The 25,367-nt window shown below is 47.1% G+C and overlaps 5 protein-coding genes across 5 annotated transcripts; 3 read left to right on the top strand and 2 right to left on the bottom strand.

The window, feature by feature from the left end:
- Positions 1-31: 31 nt before the first annotated feature.
- LAJ45_11637 (uncharacterized protein) lies at positions 32-931 on the top strand (the record flags this gene model as incomplete). Its single annotated transcript, XM_046121119.1, has 1 exon — positions 32-931. One exon carries the CDS (start codon positions 32-34, stop codon positions 929-931), a length of 900 nt encoding a protein of 299 aa, XP_045965695.1.
- Positions 932-10,109: 9,178 nt separating this feature from the next.
- On the bottom strand, positions 10,110-13,666 carry LAJ45_11636 (uncharacterized protein; the record flags this gene model as incomplete). Its single annotated transcript, XM_046121118.1, has 10 exons — positions 10,110-10,499; positions 10,672-11,045; positions 11,131-11,594; positions 11,650-11,913; positions 11,975-12,080; positions 12,136-12,735; positions 12,789-13,157; positions 13,231-13,423; positions 13,481-13,504; positions 13,568-13,666. The coding sequence occupies 10 exons, from the start codon at positions 13,664-13,666 to the stop codon at positions 10,110-10,112; spliced, it is 2,883 nt and encodes a 960-aa protein (XP_045965694.1).
- Positions 13,667-14,073: 407 nt separating this feature from the next.
- LAJ45_11635 (uncharacterized protein) lies at positions 14,074-17,494 on the top strand (the record flags this gene model as incomplete). Its single annotated transcript, XM_046121117.1, has 15 exons — positions 14,074-14,337; positions 14,404-14,544; positions 14,676-14,864; positions 14,938-14,955; positions 15,088-15,094; positions 15,184-15,325; positions 15,383-15,457; positions 15,510-15,682; positions 15,765-15,795; positions 15,848-16,047; positions 16,106-16,717; positions 16,792-16,864; positions 16,929-17,114; positions 17,173-17,323; positions 17,387-17,494. 15 exons carry the CDS (start codon positions 14,074-14,076, stop codon positions 17,492-17,494), a joined length of 2,370 nt encoding a protein of 789 aa, XP_045965693.1.
- A 1,798-nt stretch (positions 17,495-19,292) lies between these two features.
- Positions 19,293-19,716, top strand: LAJ45_11634 (uncharacterized protein; the record flags this gene model as incomplete). The annotated part of the gene is made up of 3 exons (XM_046121116.1): positions 19,293-19,412; positions 19,477-19,531; positions 19,586-19,716. 3 exons carry the CDS (start codon positions 19,293-19,295, stop codon positions 19,714-19,716), a joined length of 306 nt encoding a protein of 101 aa, XP_045965692.1.
- A 1,818-nt stretch (positions 19,717-21,534) lies between these two features.
- LAJ45_11633 (uncharacterized protein) lies at positions 21,535-24,454 on the bottom strand (the record flags this gene model as incomplete). The annotated part of the gene is made up of 2 exons (XM_046121115.1): positions 21,535-23,860; positions 23,967-24,454. 2 exons carry the CDS (start codon positions 24,452-24,454, stop codon positions 21,535-21,537), a joined length of 2,814 nt encoding a protein of 937 aa, XP_045965691.1.
- Positions 24,455-25,367: the final 913 nt, after the last annotated feature.

Below are 25,367 nucleotides of genomic sequence, written 5' to 3'. Positions count from 1 at the left end.
CGTATTGGTAGTCGTGGACCGTTTTACGAAGATGGCTCACTTCATTCCAATGACGGGAATCAACGCGGAACAAACCGCCAACGCATTCGTCAAAGACATCTGGCGTTTCCACGGACTTCCTAGGAGCATCGTCTCAGACAGAGGAACGCAGTTCGTGTCAGCATTCTGGGCGGCAATTACGGACAGACTGGGGATTCGTAGAAGACTCTCCACCTCATTCCACCCCCAAACCGACGGCCAAACAGAGCGGACCAACCAACACATGGAAGGTTATATTCGGGCATATACGGCAGGAACAGGCAAGAAATGGAAGGACCTGTTACCTATCTGTGAATACGCCTACAACAATGCGAAGCATACGTCGACGGGGCAATCGCCGTTCTACTGCAATTATGGCTTCCACCCTCGAACGGATTGGCCTACGGATGCAGAGATCGAACGATTAGACGCCAACGGGAACAACTACTTGGATGAGATCATCACGGCTCATGAGTTAGCGAGAGACACGCTACAGAAGACCTTCGACAGGATGGCGTCAAAGCCAGGACCGGCAGTACAGCGGTTCACTATCGGTCAGAAAGTCTTGCTGGACACTCGGAACCTAGGAGGATACTCCAAGTGGTCAGACAAGTTCACAGGGCCATTTACAGTTTCAGCAGTGGTGGGCAATCGGGCTTACCGTCTCGAACTTCCGGTAGAATGGAAGGTTCACGACGTCTTTCACGAGATGCTGCTGCGACCCTATCGCGAGGACCCGAATCCCACCAGAAAACAAAATACACGAAAGCGACTGGCAACACCCGAGCCACAGGAGGCATTGGCAGACGAGAATTTCCAGCCAACCTCGAACACACGACCCCATACGCGAAGTCGAGGCCCAGCGATCGATAATGACCGGGCTCATAAGCGACAACGGAACAGGCGGGACTAAGCTCGATACCTTTCCCTACTCTATGACTTTTCCCACAGGGTTTTTAGTATAGAAGGGTTTTTAACGGTCGAGGGCGACGTCTAGGAAGGGGGAGTAGTGTTACAGGAACTACGGAACACTGTTCTAGAGGCTTAGGACAATGAGGGATACGAGTGACGGGTTGTGATGCGAGGACGGTCGGGTAACGAAAGGACAAGCATAGAAAGGTATCGGGTAGTGTGGGAGCACGCGATGTTACCACACTAGTGTTATACTATTATGACGGCACGTTTACTATTGGGTGTCTCACCCGGAATAGAATAGGAAGCGGGGCTTACGGCTGTAGGCTGTTCTACTTGGGGAAGTAGGTCTAGGATAATAGTATGGTACAACCCGATGACTGGCAATTGCAAGGTTCATGGTTACGTGTCGGAATTAGAATGGAGGACGGGACTATGCGGGGGCGCTTTTCTATCTGGGTTATCTTCGGGAGCGTTATCTTATTCTATTATCGTTGTATCAGTTAGTATTAGAAAGCGGGCCTTGGCATAGGTTCCAACATGTATAAATAGGGCTTGATTCTGCGAAGACTTGAGGGTATCATCAACCATCAAGTCAAGGGAATCCGGTTTTACAATATCATCAGTTTAAACGCTACAGAATTATCGCTTAGCACTAGCCATTTTCCTTAACAGCAAGGAAGCACAACCCGGACATCAATTGGGAACTCAATACCATAAGCTGGCGAAGTGACTACTGCAAGCAGAACTGTCTCCCAGCAGCGATCAAGTTTGAACTCATCTCTTCATACCAACTGATGGAAGAAGAAGATGTAGTGTATCAGCTGGCCGCTTCAGTATGGCATGATGAGGATGGAGGAGATATCTCTGAAAGGATACCTCTCCGCTATAGGGAATGGGCCGACGTATTCAGTCAAGAGAAGATACAGGAGCTGCCTCCACACTCCCGAAACGATCTGAAGATCAACCTCTTGCCTGGTACCGCTCCCCCATTTGGCCCACTATACCCCTGTTCCGCTCCAGAGCTGAAAGCCCTCCGAGAGTACCTGGACAAAGAGTTGTCTTTAGGAAAGATCTCTAGATCTAGCAGCCCAGCAGCGGCGCCCATATTGTTCATACCTAAGAAGGATGGGACATGGCGAATTTGTGTTGATTACAGAGGGTTGAACAAGGTCACTGTCAAGGACAAGTATCCGCTGCCTATCATGAGTGAGCTCAGGGATAGGTTGTTCAAAGCCAAGATCTTCACAAAGATAGACCTGAAGAATGGCTTCAACTTGATCAGGATAGCAGAAGGTCATGAGTGGAAAACCGCTTTCAGAACCCGCTATGGACTGTATCAGTATAATGTGATGCCATTCGGTCTATGCAACGCCCCTTCCGCCTTCCAGGCAATGATCAATGATGTGCTAAAGGAACTACTGGATGAAGGAGTGGTTGTCTATATCGACGACATCCTCATCTACTCAGAGACTGAGGAAGAGCATGAAAGGCTGGTTGAGAAGGTTCTACAGAAGCTCAGAGAAGCAAAACTGTGTGCCTCCATCAGCAAGACATCCTTCCATGTCCGAGAAGTAGAATATCTTGGCTACCACATCTCGGAAAGGGGAGTATCTATGTCAGAGGACAAGGTAGAGGCGGTTCAGGAATGGCCAGTACCCCGAAATATTAAGGGAGTGCAAGGTTTCCTGGGATTTGCAAACTTCTATCGCCGCTTTATTGAAGGCTTCAGTAAAGTTTGCAAACCATTGACCGACCTCTTGCAAAATGACAAGAAATGGTATTGGACCGCAGCCTGTGAACAAGCATTTGAGGAACTCAAGAGGCTATTCACAAGCGCTCCAATCCTTCTCCATTTTGACCCTAGCAGAAGAACTGTGGTCGAAACTGATGCCAGTGACTATGCCAAAGGAGCGGTGCTCTCTCAGTATGGGGAAGATGGGAAACTACACCCGGTAGCTTTCTATTCTAAGAAGTTCTCCCCGGCTGAGATCAACTATGACATTCATGATAAGGAAATGGGAGCTATTGTAGCATCTTTCCGGGAATGGGAGCATATGCTCAAGAGTTGCGAGCTGGAGATCACGGTTTTCACAGACCACAAGAATTTAGAGTACTTCAACTCTACCAAGGTTCTCACTAGGCGGCAAGCTAGATGGTCTGAGGACCTAGCAGGCTACAATTTCAAAGTTGTCTACAGACCGGGAGAAAGGAATGGCAAACCTGATGTGCTATCAAGGCGTTGGGATCACCGCCCTGAAGAGGGGAGTGAAACCTTGCGGCCGGAGCCACAGATGTTTTTTAGGCCAGGTCAATTGGTTTTGGATCCTGTTAAGCTAGCGGCTGTCAGGGTGAATCAATTGCAGAACACATTCTTAGAGCGCCTATGTATGGCAGCTAAAGAGGATGGAATCTTGCAGGAACTGCACCGCTCCCTGGTTGAAAGGAAACCAAACTTGGACCAGAACTTGTCTGTCAAGGACGGCCTCATCTTCTACAAGAATCGATGGTATATTCCCAAAAACAAGAAGCTCCAGATGGATATCCTGACCGATACCCATGACTCTAAAGTGGCGGGCCATTTCGGTCAGTTCAAGACATTAGAGCGGGTAAAAAACAACTTCTTTTGGCCCAACATGGATAAAGATGTTGAGGAATATGTCCGGAGCTGCGACAGCTGCCAGAGGAATAAGACCTCAAGACATAAGAAGTTCGGTATGCTCCAACCACTGGAGATACCTTATCGGCCATGGACTTCCATCTCTATGGACTTTATTGTGGGATTACCGGAATCCAATGGGTTTACAAAGATCTGGGTAATAGTGGACCGCTTCTCAAAGATGGCACATTACATCCCACTTCCTACACTCAACAAAACGGAAGATTTGGCTAAGTTGTTCTTGAAGGAAGTCTGGAGACTCCATGGGTTACCTGATGACATAGTCTCGGACAGAGATAGCAGGTTCATTTCTCATTTTTGGCAATCTCTCATGAGCCTCCTCAATGTGAAGCTGAAGATGTCCACTTCTTTCCATCCCCAAACGGACGGCCAAACAGAAAGAGTTAACCAGACCCTGGAGCATTACTTGCGGAGTTATTGTTCATATCAACAGGATGACTGGGCAGACCTCTTGCCTTTGGCAGAGTATGCATATAACTCGGCGGTTTCTGAGTCTACCAAAGTATCGGCTTTCTATGCCAACTATGGATATGAACCCAGAACCAACTGGCCGGCCCCAAAAGAAGGTGTTGAATGGAATAATCCAGCAAGCGAGGTCATGGTATCTCAATGGGAATCTATCTGGCAGGCTATGAACGCAAGCTTGGGAAAGGCTAGACTAAGGATGGCCCGGTGGTATGATGCACATGCCCTGGCACCCCCTGAAATCAAGCCTGGAGACGAAGTTATGTTAGACCGGCGCAATGTGCAAACAAAGCGGCCATTGGGAAAATTGGATCAGAAGAAGATGGGACCCTTCAAGGTCTTAGAAGCTATTGGTACCCGTGCCTACAAGCTCTCTCTTCCCCCGCAAATGGGAATCCACCCTGTCTTCCATGTCTCTCTCCTAGAACCCTATAGAGCACCAATAGATCCTGAGAGAAGAGTTCCCCACCGGAACCTGAGGAGATTACAGGAGAACAAAACTGGATCGTCCGGGAAGTAGCTGATAGCCGAGTCAATAGGAAGAGGAGAAGGGTGGAATACCTGGTGCTGTGGGAAGGATATGAGAACGAGGACGCTACATGGGAACCCTGGGAACATCTCAGGAAGAGTGCTGAAGAAGCCCTCCGGGATTTCCATATGAGGTACCCTAAGAAGCCCAGAGATAAGAGGGCTCTAGGCCAGTAGCATTTCCTTTAACATTCTCGTCCCCTTCCACACCAAAGGAGTTTCCTTGTCATATAGTATTGCATAGATAAATAGATACAGATTATAGATCTCGGAGACCAAGATCCTGGAAGAGGGGAGTAGTGTAACGGAGCCATTTCAACTGTCTGGTGTATGAGTACACACAGGGCCCGGTTACATGCTGAGAGTTATTGTTAGAAGCCAGTTGCACAGTGACATGCAAGTACCGGCAGTGTGGTTAGCTACCAGCTGTCAGAGTAACTACATTCTGAGCGCTAGGAAGAGGATCTACTCATGGGAGCAATGACTGACGAGTCTGTGCCTCGCCAATGATTAGAAGGCTAGCCAGAGTGAAGCTCTGAGTGCTCAGCGATCCTCCACATCCTCTGAGCATTGGAAGTCCGCCAGCAGTGGAAGAGACTATGCCTGGGAAGTCTACAATAAGCGGAAGCTCTACAGCAATGATTAAGCTTACACCTGAGCGGCAGCTCATTCATGCAGGCCCCTAGTTGTGTGGCAACAAAGGCTGCAGGTGTTACAAAGGCTTTGACTAAGGGTGGTTGCCTTCGGAATCGGAAGCACTCGCTGACGCTTAGAGAGAAGCGGGGTAGCGATGGTATTGCTTCCCTTCCACTAGGAGGCAGCACCGGAACTTAGTAAGGAAGTAGGAGCAGAGAATAGAATCCTTTGGAGTATAAGTACTCAGGATCATTCCCGCCCAACTGACCTGATCCTCATCTTCGAGTAGACCATTTATTGGTAACAGAGCCCTTAAAGATTATTGAGTTCTAGCGATAGTATCTTTGAATAAATCTGCACCTGATTTCTATCTTGCACGGCCGCATCTATTCTATTGGATTCTAGCGATACATAGATAGGCTGCCCCCGTTACACTATACTCCCCCTCCCCTACCAGCGCTGAGGATAAAATATCCACCTGCATCTACGTCGCCAACCACCTCCTCGAGCGCAACTCAGCAACAGCATCTCCCTCTCATAGAGGAGACCTCATTTCAATCAACTTGTTCCTCCCAACCTCCCAAAACTCCCACTCCACCCTCACGATAACCAACATCTACAACAGACAGTTGTCCAACTCCTCGAGATCGATCAACCCATCCGAAATCTTCACCCACACCCCAACCCCCTCATTGTAGTAGGAGATTTCCACATCCACTCCCCTGCAGCAGACCCCATGAGGAACTTCTCCGACGGAGAACTTCGCCTCTCAGGGCCATACACCCACTCCGCCACAACCAACAACTTCTCACTCCTGAACTACCCAGGCACCTATACCCGTCACTCCCCAGACCCCCGAAAAAGGCATGGAGTAATTGACCTCGCCTTTGCAAACGCAAGAGCCCTCTCCCTATTCAGCAAATGGCAACCACTCCCCGAAGCCACCGGTTCCGACCACAGGGCTATCGCCATCACCTTCGCCCTCCCTAACACCGACTTCACCCCCATCATTGGCCCCAACTGGAAACTTACAGACTGGTCAAGCCTCCAACCCACGCTCCAAAACCTCACAGTCCCCGACCCCGACCCCTCGGCAAACCTCGATACTTGGTTTGAACAATCACTGCAAAAACTCACAGATACACTGAAGAGCCACACCCCCTCCAGAACAGTCACCAAATGGTCGAAACCGTGGTGGAACCCCAACATAACCCAACTCCGCACAATCTACCACTCCGTCCACCGCGACTTCAGGAGAGGCCTCAGCCCCCCCTTCGAAGTCAAAGCGGCAAAAAATGCCTACTTCAGCGCGATCAAAAACGCGAAACGCACTCACTGGAACGCCTTCGTGTCTAACGCAGCCACCAGCGACGTCTGGAAACTCAAGAAGATGGCAACAAGATCGGATGACAGAGTCCCATCCCTCCCGAACTCCCCCACCCCCGCATTACTGAACCAGAATCTTGTCAAAGCATTTTTTCCGCCTAGACCTGACACCGGCTCCCCCCCCCCCTCTTAACTTCGCCCACGTCCCAGACATCACCCCCGAGGAAGTAAGGACCACCCTCCTCCCCACCTCAAACCTTTCAGCCCCTGGCCCAGACACCATCCCTTACTCAGTATGGAAGGGGGTCCATAAGGCCAACCCAAAAATCATCCCCGCGCTCCTCAACCCACTACTAAAAAGCGGCTACCACCCCCTCTCCCTCAAAAGAGCAAATGGAGTTATTCTGGCAAAACCGAACAAAGCCGACTACTCCCTCCCCACCTCCTACAGAATAATCGTCCTCCTCCAAACCTTCTCCAAAATACTCGAGAAGATCGTCACCCTTCGCCTCGCATCTATCGCCAAGGCGGTAGGTCTCATCCACCCCCACCAATGCGGATCAGTAGCCGGCCTCTCCACAGCCGATGCAGTCACCACGCTCCTCCACGAGACCAAAGCCATGCAACATGCCAAACTAAAAGTCTCCACCCTCTTCCTCGATATCAAGGGAGGCTTCGATAATGTCGTCAAACACACCCTTGCCTCCATCCTCGCGGCCAAAGCCACCCCCCCCTACATCATCAACTGGGTCCTCTCGTTTCTCTCAGACAGGCACATCACCCTCCTCTATAAAGGCTCTCCAAGAATCCCAACCCCTGTCCAAGTCGGAGTTCCCCAAGGCTCCCCCATATCGCCTCTACTCTTCGTCATATATATGAACATCCTCCACCTCCACGATCCCTCCCCGGGGCTCACCCTCTCCTACGTTGATGATTTCGCAATAACTGTGGGTTCCCCCAGTTACCAACAGAACATCCACATCCTCGAAGAACACTTCAAGGTGATCACGACTATCACGGCCGCCCAGAACACCACCTTCTCAATCCCCAAGACCGAACTCATGCACTGGCGCACCCCCAAAGACAAGGCGCCGATCTGCACACTCCCCATCACTCTCGATAATCAGGCCTTCCACCCAGGACATCAAGTCAGATGGGTTGGCTTCTGGCTATCCCCAAACTTCAACCCAAACACCCACTTCATCCGCCGGCTAGCCTCCGCCCAGGCCAGCTTCGGAATCCTTCAAAGATTCTCCTCCCCCGGCAAAGGCCTCTCCTCATCCAACTGCAGGAAAATTGCCCTTCTAGCCGTACGCCCAATGCTCACATACGGGGCATCCGTCCTAACCCCCACCAGCTCCCTCAAGGCCATGAATAAATTCTGGAACTCAGTCCTCAGATGGGCCACCGGCTGCTTCAGGGCAACCAACCAACGCGTCCTCTGGGCCGAGGCACACTGCCCCCCACTCATCAACTACATCCACTACCTGAAAACAAAGTTCGCCATCCGCGTCCTACTTGCCCACCCTCTCAACAACCCAGTGACAGGATGCTGCCACCCCTCCTTCCCCACCCTGACCCCCGACAGGGTCCCCTCTCACACGCACCTCCTTCGCGGCCGCCCCAACCCACCCAAAAAGTGGAACTCAACGGCAACGAAGGGTGTGGCCTACCTCCCCATCGAACATCTCTGCTCCCTCCTCCGCTACCCAATCGCAGGCGGAACCGACCACAAACTCCTCCCAAAACAAGCCAAAGATCAGATGCTGAATAACTGGGCACAAGATTTTCCGACACCCCCCTACTACTCCTTCCCCCTCACCAGAAGCCCCGAGTTCTTCATGGACTTACATAAATTCACGGCTACCCGAATCCATCAAATGAGAGCCCAAAAAAGCTACCTCAGAGGCCACAAATCCTGGCTCAACCTCCACCTCTCCGATAAGTGTGACAGATGCGGTGAAGGCCCTGAAACCACCGAGCATGCCATCCTCCTCTGCCGAGCAAAGGCAACCCAACGCGCCCAACTTCTCCCAGGAATCAAAACCCTTGAAGAGATCTGGAACGACCGCACCAACTCGCTAGCTCTAGGAGCTTTCATCACCACCACCAAAACGAACTTCCCCAGAAAGGAACATATCTCCCCCCTCATGTCCAGATCTGAGATGTCAAGCACGCTCAGCTCCCCCCCCTCCACCACCTAGCCACCGCAAAACCCAACCCAAATCAGGGTACCCCGCACCCACTAAAGACCCCCAAGGGGCAACAGGTTATTTGAAACCAGCAGGAGGATTTCTTATGTCGGACACGGGCCGCCAAAGCGGTTTTTTCCTTGCAGTCAACCAGTCAAAGTGTTAATGTTTTGCTTCTTTTCATAGTTTTCCTTTGTTCATCTGGGGTTGTGGAATTTAGTTTCTAAGTCGGGGAGAGGTATCTTTTATGCCATAGTCTAAGACTGCATGCAGAGTTTTGTACCTAGAATCAATTAAAACTACATGAATTAAAAAAAAAAAAAAAAAAGATTAAAAAAAACGGAATTTCTCATAGAACAATTTATTGAGTTTCTGACTGCTTGAGGGAAGAGTAGCAGTTCGGGCAGGTTGAGTTGTGGTTCGAAAAGGTTGTGGTTCGAAAAGGTTGTGTAATTCGAAAAGGTTGTGAACAGTAGTTAATAGGTAGTACGACGTCACTCCTCACCCCAAGCGTCGCCCCAAGCGAAATAAAAGACTCCGTGCAAAACCTGGTGATTGCCTGCCTACCTACCTACCTTTTGCTCGATTCAGTCATCGATTTGGGTGTCAATTAGGGCGTTGCTTTGGGCGTCGACTTGGGCGTAGATTTAGAAGTCTATAGTGGTGTCAGTAGGTATCAGAATATGGAGGTAGGTAGGTAGGCGGTAGGGAGGTATGAGATAGGTAGGAGGTAGGAGGTAGGTACGAAGGTCGGGATCCCCAAGATGCGTCAGATCTAACGTCATTTGACACTACGTACCTTACCTAACCGGGACTAGCTACCCGATATATCATACTCTACTCTATTTGTTATTTGAGACGACTAGACTAGTAGACTCGCACCCTATTTACAACATCTCCAGACCTCAATTCAATTGAAAATGCCTGGACTGCCCTCAAACAAAGGCTTAGAAAACGGTTCAGAGAGAGAAATACTAGGCCCAGAAATGTCCAGGAACTGGTCCAGGCGGCAAAGGAGGAGCGGGGGAGCTGAGGTTACCACAAAGAATGCTTGATAAATGGGTGGATTCAATGCCAGAAAGATTGAGGGCGGTCACAAAAGCCAAAGGAGGTCATATAAAGTGGTAGTATATTTTCTGTTAGCTAGTCTATTTGTATATACAGTTATTTCTTCTTCTTCCTTCCCCTGTACTGGGTGGCGGTGTTGTTGCTGCTCAGCGCCGTGATATATAGTGACGAAGAGTTTCCGACTCCAGTGCGCACCCTCCCACATACATATAGTTCAAATTCCACGTGATCTCATGTTACATAATACTAGCGCTAAGCCCTTTTTGCAACTTTTCCGTCACTCGTCAGACCCAGTCGTCCCTCGTCCAGGGCCCCGCGTTGGTGTAGAGGTCTCGTAGCCTGATCTCGGCCTGCCGCGACTCGGACTGTCGTAGCTGTAGCATCTGTAGCAGCTGTTGCCTGTCTAGGGCCGGTCCCTCGTCCAGGGCCCGTTGCAACATCTGCTCGATCTGCTGGGTCCGTTGCGCGCCCCGGGCCCGTTGCTCGTCCCGGGCCTGTTGCTCGTCCCGGGCCCGCTGCTTGTCCTGGGCCCGTTGCTCGTCCTGGGCCCGTTGCTCGTCCCGGGTTTCTACTCCGGTGGCCATTCCTGGGAGGGATGGAAGCGTATTTAAATTTTTTTTGGTTCGACGAACGGTGCCTCCATATTTCATCGTTTCGAATAGCGTGCTCAAGATCTACCATTAAACCCAGATCAGTCCAAAAGTAACTTTCAAAAACTGGTTTTTCCTACAATATATATTTGCACATTTTCCGTATCGTAGGTAAAATCTCTACAGACAGAAAAAAAAAATCTGAAAGGATCTCTACGATTTCACGGGGGGTTTTTATAGAAATACAAATATGTACCTCAATATCTAGAGCAGAAATCTTATCAGGTATGACAATATGGTATCTGCTTATATGGTCGCGGAGTGGGGCTTTGGTTGGAAATGGAGCTCCCTCGCGAAAACAACCTTCAACAGGGCATCTGTATGGCCTGATATGCAACCTCTCCTCGTGCAGTCTCCGCTCATTGTACGTCAAAAATCCATCGCTTGAAAAACTTTGACAGAACCGATATCTGCAGAAATAGAGGTTTTTTCCGTAAGCTTTGCGGGCTGCTTCTACCTTGAGAGGATCAGATGGCTGCTCGTTGAGTAACTCTTCAAGGGCATCTTGAAGTCTCCGGGCACCCCTTAAAAATGTCGACGGAGTATTCTCATCGCACCAACGGGACAGTTCTAATATCTGTTAACATCCCTTGTATACATATCAATATCTGACTATACAATAATAATAGCAAGCCAGATAAAAGTGAGCACATACCGTCTCCAGGGCCCAGCTTCAGGTTTTGCTTTTCCATTCTTTCCCGAAACTCTAGAATAGCTATAAGTCCAATTTTCAACGTGGGCTCGAAACGGAAAAATTCCTTGGCTCCAGGAATCCCATCCAAGACAGAGTTCGACGCGGGATTGTGTCCAACACTGGCCTGATATGCGTTCATATAGACAGATTGTTTCCGAAAGAGAATCCTAAGAGACGTCGACAGAATGTCGATCTGTTCTTGGCTGGGATTAAACTTACAAAATTCCCGGATATGTTCGAACCAGTTCGAATGAACGTAATCGAAGAGTCTCAAGTCTCCGTTGAGTAGAAATCCAACAGCCTCATCATTGGAAATACCCGGCTCGAAGCAGCGGAAACATTGATACGTTATGCATACTCGAGAAATGCTCAAGTGAGAGCTTATGCGATCAACGAAAGGTCCACTACGTTGACTCAGAAGATATCTGTAGCTATCTTAGCTCATATTGCCCTTTAATGCTGATGAAAACTGGGACGGACTCCTTCGCCGTAAAATGAACAAAGGTTACAACTCCTTTAGAAAGCTCGATTATCGGCCCACAAAGCCAACGTAGACGGATAATAGGTTGTCTTTTTTCTTCTTTCAAAGTGAGGTCCGGATCCTGAAGTTCCATCGATAAAGCATCCTCAAGCTCTTCGACCTTCAAGGGGCGATATGTGCAGGTCATCCACTCCAGAGTCTTTTCTGCCTTGCTTCTTTTCTTTTCATCCAGATGCTTGATTTTACCTATAATTCTCTCGTAACTATAGTTGATATAGCTTAGTATTGATATCCTAGCTCTGTATCCTTCTAGAGCTTACTTACACCTGGCTCAGCCCTGCCGGGAGATCGTCTAGAGCGTCCCGAATATCTTTTATAGTGACTTGTGAGAGTAAATTCTCGATGACCAGATGAACCCAGAGGAACATTCCTGTATATCCTGTCAGAAAGCTTGATGGGATGTGACCAGGGAATTTCATACGTACCATCTGCACGTCTAGAAAGACTATTTTGGATTTCCTTCTGCACAGATAGTCGCTGTGCTCCTTCGAAGCCAAACTCCTCCACCACCCTCAATGACTCGTGAGCTATATATCGATATATATCATGTTTATTATTGTCTTTTATCGAAATCTCCAAGGGTCTTTGCCTCTCGAACACAGTACGAATGTCGGCCAAGTCCCGGCTTGCTACAAATATTCTAGAAGCTAAGCTCAATGGCTTTTGTTTGAGCCCTTTCAAAATCCGCATTAATCTCTCTCGTTCGGTCTGTGGAAGTTCATCAAGTCCGTCAATAATAACATAGACAAACTCGGAAGGAGAAACTGAAGCCTCGATCAGTTCGTACAAAAGTTTCTGGAGCATTGGTACTGATAGGAGCTTCGTAATCTCTGGGTAAACATATACCAGTAAATCTTGCTTCTGCGAGATTATCTGATAGATTAAGGCGCAAAGGATATTCTGGCATATTTTCGAGTCGACTTGTTCGTAGCTGCAGAAGTAATAAAGGACTAAGCCAGAGAGGCTTGCTGATGCCATCTTCAGCTCTAGGTGCTCTAAGAGTGTGTACGAAAGAATTGTTTTCCCTTGGTTATACATTAGAAGAACTCTTATAGCCATGCCCACTTATAAATCTTACCAGAACCAGGTTTACCTGTCAGCCAAATCGACTGCTTCCCCTTCCCGGTAATCCAGTCCTGAATATCTTTGCTTCTTATGAGCCAGTCACCGGTACCATCTTGCTTCAGGTATCCACATTTCTCCCTATGGTCTACAATATTGACTGGTTTGATCCAATCAAATATCTCTTTCATCTTTCGGTGCATATCATCCAATTGGCGCTCTTCAGCCCGTTTTAGTTCTTCTTCTCGTGCTTTCTGTGATTGTATGATATCTTCGGCACGAGCTTCATTGTCCACCAAAGCTTGGTGCCTTTGCAGGTTTCTGAGAATAAGACCAAATCTGGTCTCAAACGAAGCCCATACCAAAGAAAACATAATCTTCCACGCTATAGATAACTAGGAGGTTATTTTCCAAACAATCATGTCGTAAGCCCCGTAGTCCGACAGATTTGGTCTCACCTCTACGGTTGAAGAATTTCCAGGCGCTTATATAAAACTCCATGATATCTTCATATACAGTGCTTATGATCTCCTGTATCTGATCATTATACGAAAATGCCGTACAGAACCTCTGGAACCGTGGAAGATTCTCCCCTATTCTCCCTATCGCGTCCAGGATTTTCTCAAAGCTCTCGGTGAACTGACTAGCCAGCTATAAAAAAAACATAAGCGGCACCTCTTCCCAAGAGACTTAACTAAACGAGCATACCTGAAGCAACAATTTCAGAGGGCCCTGTACTCTTATCAGTATTCATATAACTACTCATTAGGTGATAATGAGATATGATTAACCAACCCAGATCAGAGCCATGATTTCAGGCTTCACTTGTACAAAGACCTCTATAACTTTTGCATATTGAGTCATTCCATTGATAAACGGCTCGATACGCGCCATGTTTTATAACGACCCACGAGACCCCTGTTGATCTTGCAAGTCGTCTACCAGATCCCAGATATCGTCTATAGAAGTCGGTTGCCCAAAATACTTCTTTTTTTCATCTTCGGTGAAGCTTCCCAGGAACCTATTTGCAGCTCTATCATATGCGAGAGGCACTATGTTTAACGCAGTTGTCATACTGATGAAGTTGATAATCGAATATGGTGCGCGCGGGGTTAGATTTCCATAAGTCAGCCGTATAGATGTATGCATGCATGTACCTACCTATTACGCGCTTCATACGTTAGGGCGTTTATTGGTCGAGGGCAAGGCTGATTATTCTACAGTGCTTGACTTAACTCTAGCCCCATGGATCCACATTAAAAAAAGAAGAACCTCCCTATATTTCTAAACGATCACGGGCGATGTCAGACTCTATAGCACTAGCTAGCTCACAAACTGACAGCTTACTTTCCTCGCATATTTTGGAGCCGACTCCGGGATCCCCCAGCCATTTCTCAACTTTTAGAGAGGCACCTAACATATTTCTACCTGATCCAGGCAGTGATGATGACTTTGAAGAGTCCACAAAAAGACGACGATGTGCAGACGATGGGAGGTATAGCTCATGCCCAAGCCCAAGTGGTTCGCTGTGCTACTCTCCATTGCCGTGTCAGGAGCCAGAACAAGTATAGAACCCCAAGCCTTCAAAGTTCCTATTAGTATCTTAATGCTCACTCAAGCTCCCTCTACAGCCAGGTGGAAGGGGTGGAAGCGCTCAATATTTTCGGGGTCAAGCTGAATTAATAGAAAAGCAAAACATAGACTTTAATACCGTGCCCATGGCCAATCTCAACGTTCTGGATGAAGGCGACGAGGAAGCATGTTTCGGAATGGTATGTTTGAATCTCGAAGCTTCATCGTTCAGATTTTTCCGACCCATAAGGGTTGGGGATTTTCTGCGGGATTCCAGAAAAGAGAGCTCTATTATGTTACATATCATGTATAGCTAAAAGTTTTAGTGAAGATTAAAGGGACAATAGGCTCAACAGATCGCGCCCTGGATTTCATGCAGAAACTTCATGCGGAAAGGTCGGGAGAAGATCAATGCCATCCACTAAACCTGGAATTGGTCATTCGCCAGAAGGAAATACAAGTCGTAATCGATATCCATGCGACGGCACCATTAGTCGGATATCTTCCGCATTCATTATCTGTAGTACTCTTACCACTAATGGTCGATTTCCCTTTAGTCCGTATGCAGACGCTCACGTTTTCGCCTTTCGAAGAGGTTACAGAACGACAAGGTAAAAGATCACGAGGCCAAGCTCGTAATATAAGGATTTTCATCAATATATATGGAAATCCAACTATCAGGAGCAGAATTGGACTTTTTTTATCTAAAAATAGCGTTTTCTTACAGCATCCCAAATTTCCAGAACCAGGGTATCCTTACCGCAACCCCCACGTCCTGTCGAGACCTGGGGCTACAATATATATCACGAAATCTATCCTAACAGGTGGGGTCACACCAGAAGATAACTCGATAATGGACACAAAAGACGAGGTATCCGTTCATCTTGCAAGTTTATCCCACATTTTTGATGATCTCTGTGGGTCAAAGACCCAAGGCGAGCTTCCTGGTGATATGAGATACTTAAAGACTCCCTTACTCAAGTACGTTCAAAGGCCCAAACTGGTACAAAACAAGATGGCAGCCAACAAGGATATTAGACATCAGGAACAAGGTTTATACTTTCTTGCCATGAGAGAACAAGTTAAACAAAACTCGTCCCATCATGGAACCTAGTGAGAATCCTACCACTGGAATTTGATTTTTACTTTCTGACCAATTTTCAAGTTCAGGAGGAATTCTTGCTGATTATATGGGATTGGGGAAGACCTTAACAATATTATCGCTCATAGTCAGCTATCTTGATGAGGCCCGGGTACTGAATACTAGAAATGGTTTACTATCAGTCCATGAAGAAAAGATTCGTTCTGGTGCTACTTTAATAGTTGCGCCTGTCTCGGGTCAGTCCTTTCCAAAGCTAGAGCTATAAACACCCTAGAAAAGTACTAATTCGGAATTCTTTTTTCTTTTATATATATATAGTATTAGGGAACTGGGAAGAACAAATAGCAGTGTGAGATCCCTTGACTAGTCTCTTCCACAGCCGTTTTTAACAGTTTTCATAGCCACATTCAACCCAAAGCCCTAAGATACTTCGTTTATTACGGTAAAAATAAACCGACAGATCCCCAATTACTGAGTCAATATGACATTGTGTTCACCAGCTTCCAAACCCTTACCCAAGAATGGTCGAAGCCTGCACAGAATTCCTCTTCCTGTGGTCCTTTGTATACAATCAACTGGTTTAGGGTAATCTTGGATGAAGGTACGTACAATCACTCCGAATTCAAAAAATAAATGACCTCTTACATGTGTATTTCCAGCGCATGAGATCCGTACACCAAGTACAATTAAATGCCAGGCAGCGTGTGCCATCAGCGCTGATCGAAGATGGTGTATTACTGGAACACCGTTGCAAAATGATATCACCGACATCGCCACGCTATTCAAATTTCTCAGACTCGGGCCTTTAAATACCAAACAGGACTTTGATCGCTATATTACCGCTAAGTTGAAGGCTGGAGATGCTTCGGGGATGAAAACCTTACGTGGTGTATTACGACAGATGTGTCTCCGAAGAGCAAAGGACACCATAAGCGATAGATTACCTGCACGAAACGAAAACATAAAATACCTCAAGTTCAATGACCGCGAAAGAATACTTTACGACAGCCACAAACAAAAACTAAGCACTACTGCCAACGATGCTTGTGATAGTACATTCCAAGTGATCCTTAGACTGAGATTGATTTGTGATCACGGCAAAGACCTTCTACCTCAGGGAGACCTCGAAATTCGTTGTTCAACTTGCCATATGCAGTTGAGGGATTGGGAAATGGATGCTGGGCGGGTTTCTTGCGTTCATAGCGTTATATGTCAAAGATGTATAAATGCCCGAGCTATCCCGGAGGATGTAGATACATTTGGTCCTGGTTGTGAGTTGTGCGCTAGGGCAGCTCGAGAAAATATAGGAACTGCTTTTCCCAATTATCAAGGCCCTTCGACAAAGGTCCAAGCACTTATCGATTCAATAAAAACCTGCACAAATGGGACATGATCAAATGCGAACCGGTTTCAAAACAGTAAGAGCCATCATACTTCCCCGCACGTATATGAAGCCTACTGACATATGTCGTCCCTTTTTAGCGTTGTCTTCTCAAGCTGGACAAGAATGCTGGATTTGGTTGGATTTGCCCTCGCATCCAATAATATCATGTTCTGCCGCCTTGATGGCTCAATGCCACGTTCGAAAAGAAACAACACACTCTCTGAATTTTCTACAAACCCTCAAGTGATAGTAATTCTAGTATCTCTCATGGCTGGAGGTGTAGGGTATGTAATTCAGTCCAGCATAAGATTGTCGGATATGACAGATTCTAAATTCGTGTAGTATAAACCTCACCTGTGCCTCCAGAGTCCATGTTTTAGAACCACATTGGAACCCGATGATCGAGCAGCAGGCGGTAGAACGTGTTCATAGGCTTGGACAACGCCGAGATGTTACGATTACACGGTACATCATGAAAGACTCATTTGAGATCGTAAGACCTCTTTGCATTCCTTTTGTAGCCCGGATGTATATATTACTAACCTCTAATCATCAGGATATGATGCGTTATCAAGACAGGAAGATATTACTTGCCAGACAGTCTCTAGACTCACATATAGACCCTGATGCTATGGAGATTTGTACAGCCGAGGGAGGCTCATGAGAATCGTAAGATTCTCGTATAATCCGAAACTTCTCGGAAGATGTGCTGGAGTTAAGACTATGAGATGGATGGTTAAGGAGAAGAAAAAATTCAAGGGAAATAAAATGACGTATACCAAAAGTGTGCTAATATCCCTTTATATGTGATGCAAATATGTACCCATGTTCCGGCGAGAAAGAGATAATCACTTATCCACTTTTCCAGAGGATGGGGCTATGAGGCGTTGGGGAACATTTAAGATCGAAAACCTTCACTCGAGGGGTATTCCCCAAATCGAAAATGGCTGACTGATTGGGTGTATACGCATAGCGCCAGAGCTTATCAAGACTAGCTACGTAGGTATTTGACTGTTTAGACAGTCACGATGCTTAGTCGAAGTTAGTTCCCAAAGTCATAAAACCTCGCTAGAATCCCATCATATGCAAGCCATGCATTCCACTATATATAACCCAGCGCTAGCTTATTGCCTTAATTTAAAATCAGAACACAGCAATCAGTTATGATTAGGGTATATAGTTTTCTATGCTGGTCGAGAGGTCGAGATTTAACGGAGCTTTAAATCTACTACCATTCCTCTGGGTTGTATAGAAAAGTACGGCGTGGGACTTAAGTAGTTAACTACTCCAATATATATATTATTTCTAAATCGACCACTCCAGCCCAGGACAAGCACGCTCAGAATCTTCATTACTAGAACAAAACACATTTACCACTCGTACCTCTCCATAGTTCAAAATAAATCGACCAATATTATTCGCGATAGTCTCCATCATATATTATCACTCGATATACAACTTCACTTTAGAAAATCCCTCAGAGTACGTACATTCAATCAAAATCACTCCTCTCCCCCAAAAAAAGGTTGAAGGCGCATCCAAGGCATTAACCTCATACTCTAAACTTTTATCTACGGAGAGCCTTGTGAGGAGACGGAGCCTAAAAAGGGCTCATTGCTATGTATATAGCCTAACTATTGGCACAAGATTCTCCAAAAGCTACAGCCTAGTATAAGCTGATGTGTACATATATACTCATATATCCATACCAATACACACCTATACAACGTAACTAGCCAGATTAAAAAGAAGTTCTACACTTCCCACGAGGCCCTTCCCCACTCACGACCACAACGCCCTACTCTCTTCTAAATACACATAACTACACCCAAGACCACCTTCGAAACGAAACAACCGCCCTCGCCCCCCAGCCGGGCCACTCAACCCCACGTGTCGTATTAACCCCCAACCCCCCGGCCGCGGACCCCTCAACCCCGACGGATTCTCCGGAAATTAACATCAGTAAGGCTGCATGCCGGCGCTGCGCCCAAATAACGGGGCTATGCAAAACGATTAACATGTGATCATCCCGTCCCCATTATATAATATAACCGTGGTTTTTAACATAGCGTATGTATCCCCCCCTTCCCATGGAGTAAAGTAACTACCCACTCGCGCGGCCGAGTTTCAATTTAATCACATGACCTATGAGAAGCGTCACGTGAGTAAGTCAAAACTCGGCCTTGCCTAATCCGGGGGGTGGGGATGCATGGAACGAGCCATATCTATAGGTGGGCCTCTATCCCTTCGGTACATCCTGACAATACTCAGACTGAACCACCCGATAACATTGAATTATGGGAAGTTTTCAACGTTTAGCTATCCGGGGTGTCAGTCTGAAAGCTCATTTCATACCTCTTACGGTTTACAAAAGAGAGTTTCATAATTATAATACAAAGGTAGGAAGTCAAAAGCCTTTCCAGTGCATGTTTAAGTTTGCTTCTGTTTAAGTTTGAACCAAAATGGAAGAGGAGTGTGATAAGCCTGAGGATGCTGTTGGTCGCTATGTTACTTGGCTAGAATATGAGCATCGTTGCAAGGGAATAGAGAGAACTATATCGGGGCTTGGAAAGGCATCAAAAGTAAACTGACAGGGAGATGTCATCATGTTAACGAGAGAAAGGGAATTAGCGAGAACATCAATAGCTGGGCCAAGTGGGTAATGATTGGTGTTGGGAAGGTGGGGATCGGGGTTGGTACGGTACGTTTTCTACTGAACCTTCTAGTTTTACTTCTGCTGAAATATCTAGTATAGCTCTTAAGCTTTATTACTTTGACGCCGAAGTCAGTACCAAAACGCAGCTATACGCCAAAGAGGTCGTTCAAAATGCCTCAGCGAATACGAAACTCGAGATTGAGAAGAGTAAGCTTGAGCTACAGCTATAGGCCGAGGACAGAATGTGCAAAGCCGTCAGGGAGGAAATGTGGAATGCTCTGGAGGCTAAAAGGGAGCTAAAAAGGGAGAGTGAAGTTCGATAGGTTTATTCCTTACTAGTAGGAATGCTTTTCTTTTGTATAGGGATACTGGTTACTAGGTTGCATAAGGTTTTAATCGGAGTTTGTTTAGAAGATGGTTAACTCGACTTTGTTCGGAAGTATTTACATGGCTGACTGGGTAATTGGCGACACTTTGTTTTTTGCTATGCGTCTCAAGAGTTATTTTGTCGTGGGGGTCTGGGGGGGCGCTAGCCCCTCCCAGGTATGATCATGAAGAGGAGCGAAGCGGCCGTAGCATTGTTTGTACTTAGAATTTTTGCATACATAATGCCATAGTTCACCTCACAGTAGTATACAGTTGTTCGCCGATATAACGAATGCCAAAAAAGCCACAAGTTTGCTATAACGAACGGGTTTCGGTGATCCCAATCTAAATTTCACATAGAAACTTGCCTGCTATACCGAATAATCTGTACTGTGTAGGTACATACTTTACCTAGTTTAGCCCTGATACGCGCGCGCAGGGCGGAGTCACGTCCGTGCGGTTAGTAAGCAGCTAATAAACTGGTCAGGCGTGTGTATGTGCTCTCCCGGTACAGATATAGCCCGTTGTTCAGCGTCAACCGCTTTATGTGTTCTACTACTCTAGGTATTGTTTCTTCAGGCTCTCAGGTTCAGGCGTGTCTGGACATTCGATACATTCGATATCGGGGCTTGGCAATATTTGTTCTGAGGGTGAGGCTGCGATGGATTGAGGCTGTGCATATTCAGGTGTGGCGTTATATATACGAAGGGCGTCAATGATTTTCATTGCTTGTGTCTTGGTACACAACGACGCAACGTATGGATGTGGCGAAAGCGATCTAAAAGTCACCTCGAAATTCGGTGGCCAAAGCACCAGGGGGCGGGCAATATTGACTCGAAGGAGCCTTGTAGAGTCAGTTTTCTGCCTTGATATATGTACCAGACAGCACGCATGTTTCAAGGTACCTTTCCGGAGGTGAAAATACGTAGTTACTTCTAGTTGCGTAACCGCTCCAATCATTGCGATCGATATCTACATATCATATTCTAGAAGCACTGGAGCCCAATAACAAGTGTGAGTTTTACCTGTTGCGTGTACTATGTACGTACTATTCTTCGGCGATATGTACCACTTATCCATATATATGTGCTAAATGTCTTAAACCCGATGTCAAAAATATCAAATCAAGATACATACACAAATAATGAACATCATAGGTATTTCAAAAAATCAAACCCAGTACAAAAACCAAAATAAAAAAAATAAAAAAAACATATTTTAGCTAGCTGAAATAAACAAGAAAATACAAAAGGCCCGAGCCTGAAGGCGGGGGAGGGACAGAAATGAAACGGGAAAAACACCAAACGCACCAAAGACGATGCTGCTTCTGGAACCTTAAAAATGGAAAAAAGAAAGAAAAAGAAAAAAATATGCCAAATGAAATCCCCACAAAAAGTACCGCTATCAAAACACAAGCGCTGACCACAGCCCCCATAACTAATCTTAGTTCATGTACGACCGCGCAAAGACCTTCCTATAGTGAAACAATAAAAACAACAGACAGTAATAAAGATGACGATAGAAATAAACCCTAATCGTACGCCCCCAGTCTAATAGGACAACCGCACCCCATTATTTACCGCTTTAGGATATGCCATAGCCTTCAGTAAATCGGGGAAGTAGCCAAACAGAAGAAGGAAAAACCAATAAACCTGAAGTACTCCCAAGGAAAACGAATTTTGTTACAGCCTCGTCTCGTGTTCTTGTTCCATACCCCACATGGAGGTATCTCCGCCGTTTGTGACTCCGGGGGCTGGAACATGTAAGAATGCACTTAGCAGTCCCAAGCTCTCGTCGTTTGGGTCCAGTCCCTCAAACCCTGTACCGCTGGAGATCAGGGGCTCAGTTGGCCAATTGAGGGTTTCCATCCAGTTTGTATCCATGGGCGCAGCCCCCCCATTGCTACTGGTAGGCTCACTGGGAAACCAATTACTCGCTGCATTACTCATTTGAGGTTGTGGACTTGGGTGTGGGCTCGGGTGTGGGCTTGGGTGTGGGCTCGGGTGAGGAGTTGGGTGATGTGACATTCCTGGAACCTCTAGCGTGTGACCTGAGAACTCTGGGAACATCCGTCCATGAGAGGATGACGACGAAGTACGACGAGTGCCATCATGCGGCGATAGCATCCGAGATGAGGATGCCGACGCTTGTAATAACGTAGTCTGAGCAAGTGCGTCAAACTTTGCCTTCGACCTCTGTGCTATAGGCCACGAGGGAGCCAAGCTGTCGAGCAGCATAGAGCAATGCCTAATATCTTCAGATAGAGTTTCGTGTGCTGTCTGCGCCTGAACCTCCCTGCACTGACTGTACACTTTCAACATTGTGAAGCCACTGAGAAAGATTGAGTGCGCCGTCAACCAGGTATACTGCAGCCCTCCATAGATCTTAAGCTTGTGGTATATTCGAATGGTCTCTACGGCTGCAGTGAAACAATGTTGAAGAGCTGATACGGAAGGGAGCGGGAATGCGGGTGACGGCCTAAAAAGCAATTGAATGGCTTCGTGAAACTTGAGATCTACTATTTGGCCACTTCCAAGGTGGTTCCCGCTACTTCCTGATCCTCTTCGAGATGCTCCCAACCCAAGTCGTGCTTGTTCACGAAGGTCCATAAGCTGGCGATGAATAGTATTCTGCCAATCTTGTGTATCGGCGGGCCATTTCCCCATTGAAGGTAGGGTTATGCGATATAGTGTAGATTTGATGCTGCTCAGTATTCTAGTCATCCGGAATAGATAAATTGATCCCAAAAATGAAGAGTGAGGAGTCCCTGCACCTGCGGGAATATTTGAACCAATAGACAATGAAGCAGGATAATGTAAATCCTCATCACTGTCGTTTTCACTTGGAAAGTCCACATCAAACGCTTCGTCCCTCAACGAGAATGGCCTGCCAAGAGAAATGCCAAGATTACGGTCGAGTGTATAAGCACACCAGAACACTCGACGTTTTATCGCAGCATGTTCTTGAAACAAAAAGATCTTTCTTTGCAATCCTAGGTCGACACAAGTTGCCATGATGATTGCGTTCAAGTACCAGAGGTTAAGCCCGCCAGAACTAGCGTGGAAAGATCTCATTGCCAACAGCAGCGCACTTTGTGTTGCCTGGACACTTCCTGTGAGAGTGATGTCATCGATACACTGCATAGCGCTAGCAAAATATCGTTCGGAATCCATAGGATGGCCAGTACGATTTGAAAGAATATTTGCACCAATGGAGAGCACGAGAAAAACATGAAACCGCGCGACAGCGAGAGTGTAGCCTTGTGGAAGCTGATAAGGCGCATTGTTCGCTGCCTGATGCACGGCTTCGAGACAAGACTCGAAGTGTGGACGATATAGGAATGGGTATTGTAGGGCGACAGTGTCGAAGTAGTTACCTGATAAGGTCCCACACTCGTCCAAACTAGGGAGAGGTATTGGCTCTACATTAGTTCCTGGCCAGCGCCTTCCAGAAGTCGCAAAATTGGGCTTTATATCTCTGTTCCCTGTATCAAACTCAGTGAGGCGGAGGTCATCCTGTGCTTCACGAAAGACGAGGCGAGTGAATGAGATTCCGGATGACGGGCCAATGTATTTAGGTTCCTCGATAGCTGATAGTGATATGAGAGCAACATCCTGAGCGGTCGTATCCTGTTGCGGTAGCAACATAGGACTTGGCAGTAGTGGGCTCGAGGGGGCTGGGCTTGGGGCCGGAGATGGGCAGTCGGAGAAGGTGTATGGACTGTATGCAGCCAGGTAGCCCGGTGACATGCCTGAGGGCGAAAACTCAAAGGACGCTGGGGTGGGACAAGTCGAGGCGGGGGAGAGAGCAAACGCTGGAGACGAGGTCGAGCTTATCGACGATGGTGGAGGGTGCATATCAGGCCCAGTAGTAACAATCCGAATTGCTGGAGGTGCCGGACGAGATCTAAGCTCCGCTGGTGGCCCAGCAGAAAGATCCACATCGGGGCAATTGGTGCGTAAAAGTTCTTCTAACCATTTGATCCTGTTTTCCAATTCGAGGACATGACTAGCAAGCACGAGATGAAAAGAGTACAGCATTGAAGTCAGTCAAAAAGCTCGCCACAGTATCTCAGTCAAGGGACTAAGGATAAGTTCAGTGTATAATTTCTTACCTCCTTGGTACGTTGTTATCACCAGATCGGTCGACCTCAATGCAATCAACACCAGCCTTAACGCAGCTTTTGCAGGACGGGAGTGCTCCGTCGCAGCGGATCTTCCTGGTCCGGCATCTCTGGCAAGCAGTGACAACCTTCTTTTTAGCGATGCCACTGGTTGAAGACGGGGTTGCGCCCGTTGGTGTTGATAAAGATGATGTGGAGGCGGAACGAGACCGATTGAACGTCTGATGCGGTTGCCCTAAAGACAAAGAATTGGATGATGGTAATTGATGTTGCTGCTGCTGTTGCGGAGGCCACCCCGCGCTCCCGTTACCTCCAACATTTCCAACACCACCTGCTCCTCCACCTGCTCCACCTCCTCTTCCACCACCTCCGGCTCCTGTTCCCAGAAACCCTCCAGAGTCCATAATGACACCGCTGCTACCAACCTCGTCCTGGTAGTGTATTGAAGGCACTGACAGCGTCCGACGCTCCCTCTTCATCAATGTAGGTTGGAGAATATCTCCTTCCCTTTTTTTCGGGTTGTGAGTGCCCTTCTCCGAAGGGGGGTACAAATTATTTGGCGATATCGTGTACGAAGAAAGAACCCGGACCCAGTTTTATCTCCTTCACCCTGGGACTTTATTTTCCCAATAACAACCTTTCCCCCTTCCTCTCTTCCTTCCTCTTCAAGCTGATCCTTTCCTTTCTTTCTTTCCTTCTTTCGATCTTCGAAACTCCGTTATTCAACTCTGCGTCACTCTTTTTTTTTGCTTGCTCTTTCTATACCTTTTTGTCCCTCAAAGATTTCCCTTCGACTTTCGATTCCCTTTCTCTTTTTTTCCTGTAGAAGTTCCTGAGACCTTTTTGTTATTTCCCTGCAGTAGTAGTATGTACCAGATCAACACCAAAGAGAGCAGCAGCAGCAGAAACGATCGATTCCTGAAACAGCGGAGGGGGACGCGGAATAGGCGGTAGTATCAGTAATTGTGGTGCGGTGGTAGGTCAAGCTCATGGTAGTTGCCGCTAGCAAGTGGCGAGAGACGTGCAGTCCAGGTGGATGAGCGAGTGAGTGGGTGTGGGGGAGGGTGGAGAGAGGGGGGTGGGTTTGAAAAGAAACGACCAACTTCCGCCAGGATCTACCACACACGCAGGTGAAGGAGAAGGTTGTGAGTTATGTATGTGAGTATGTAGGTAGGTGGATGTAAGAGGGATGAAATGTAATAAACGAATGATATGTACGTAGTAAAGTGATAGATACTCCCGGGGATACTAGACTAGGTCAAAGATGGAATGGGATCTTCGCGGACAAGTCTCATCTAACAGCTGCCTGTCTACTTTGAAATTGAAGATTTATTAGGAGTGCTTTATTTTAGGCGCAGTTCATGGGTGGGTGAAGTAGGAAGTTGATCAAAA

The sequence above is a fragment of the Morchella importuna genome, assembly GCF_003444635.1.
Source record: "Morchella importuna strain M04M26 chromosome Unknown Morimp01GS079, whole genome shotgun sequence".
In the NCBI taxonomy this organism is placed as follows: domain Eukaryota; kingdom Fungi; phylum Ascomycota; class Pezizomycetes; order Pezizales; family Morchellaceae; genus Morchella; species Morchella importuna.
The sequence above is the reverse complement of the archived record's forward strand: the minus strand, read 5'-3'. Positions and strand labels throughout refer to the sequence as shown.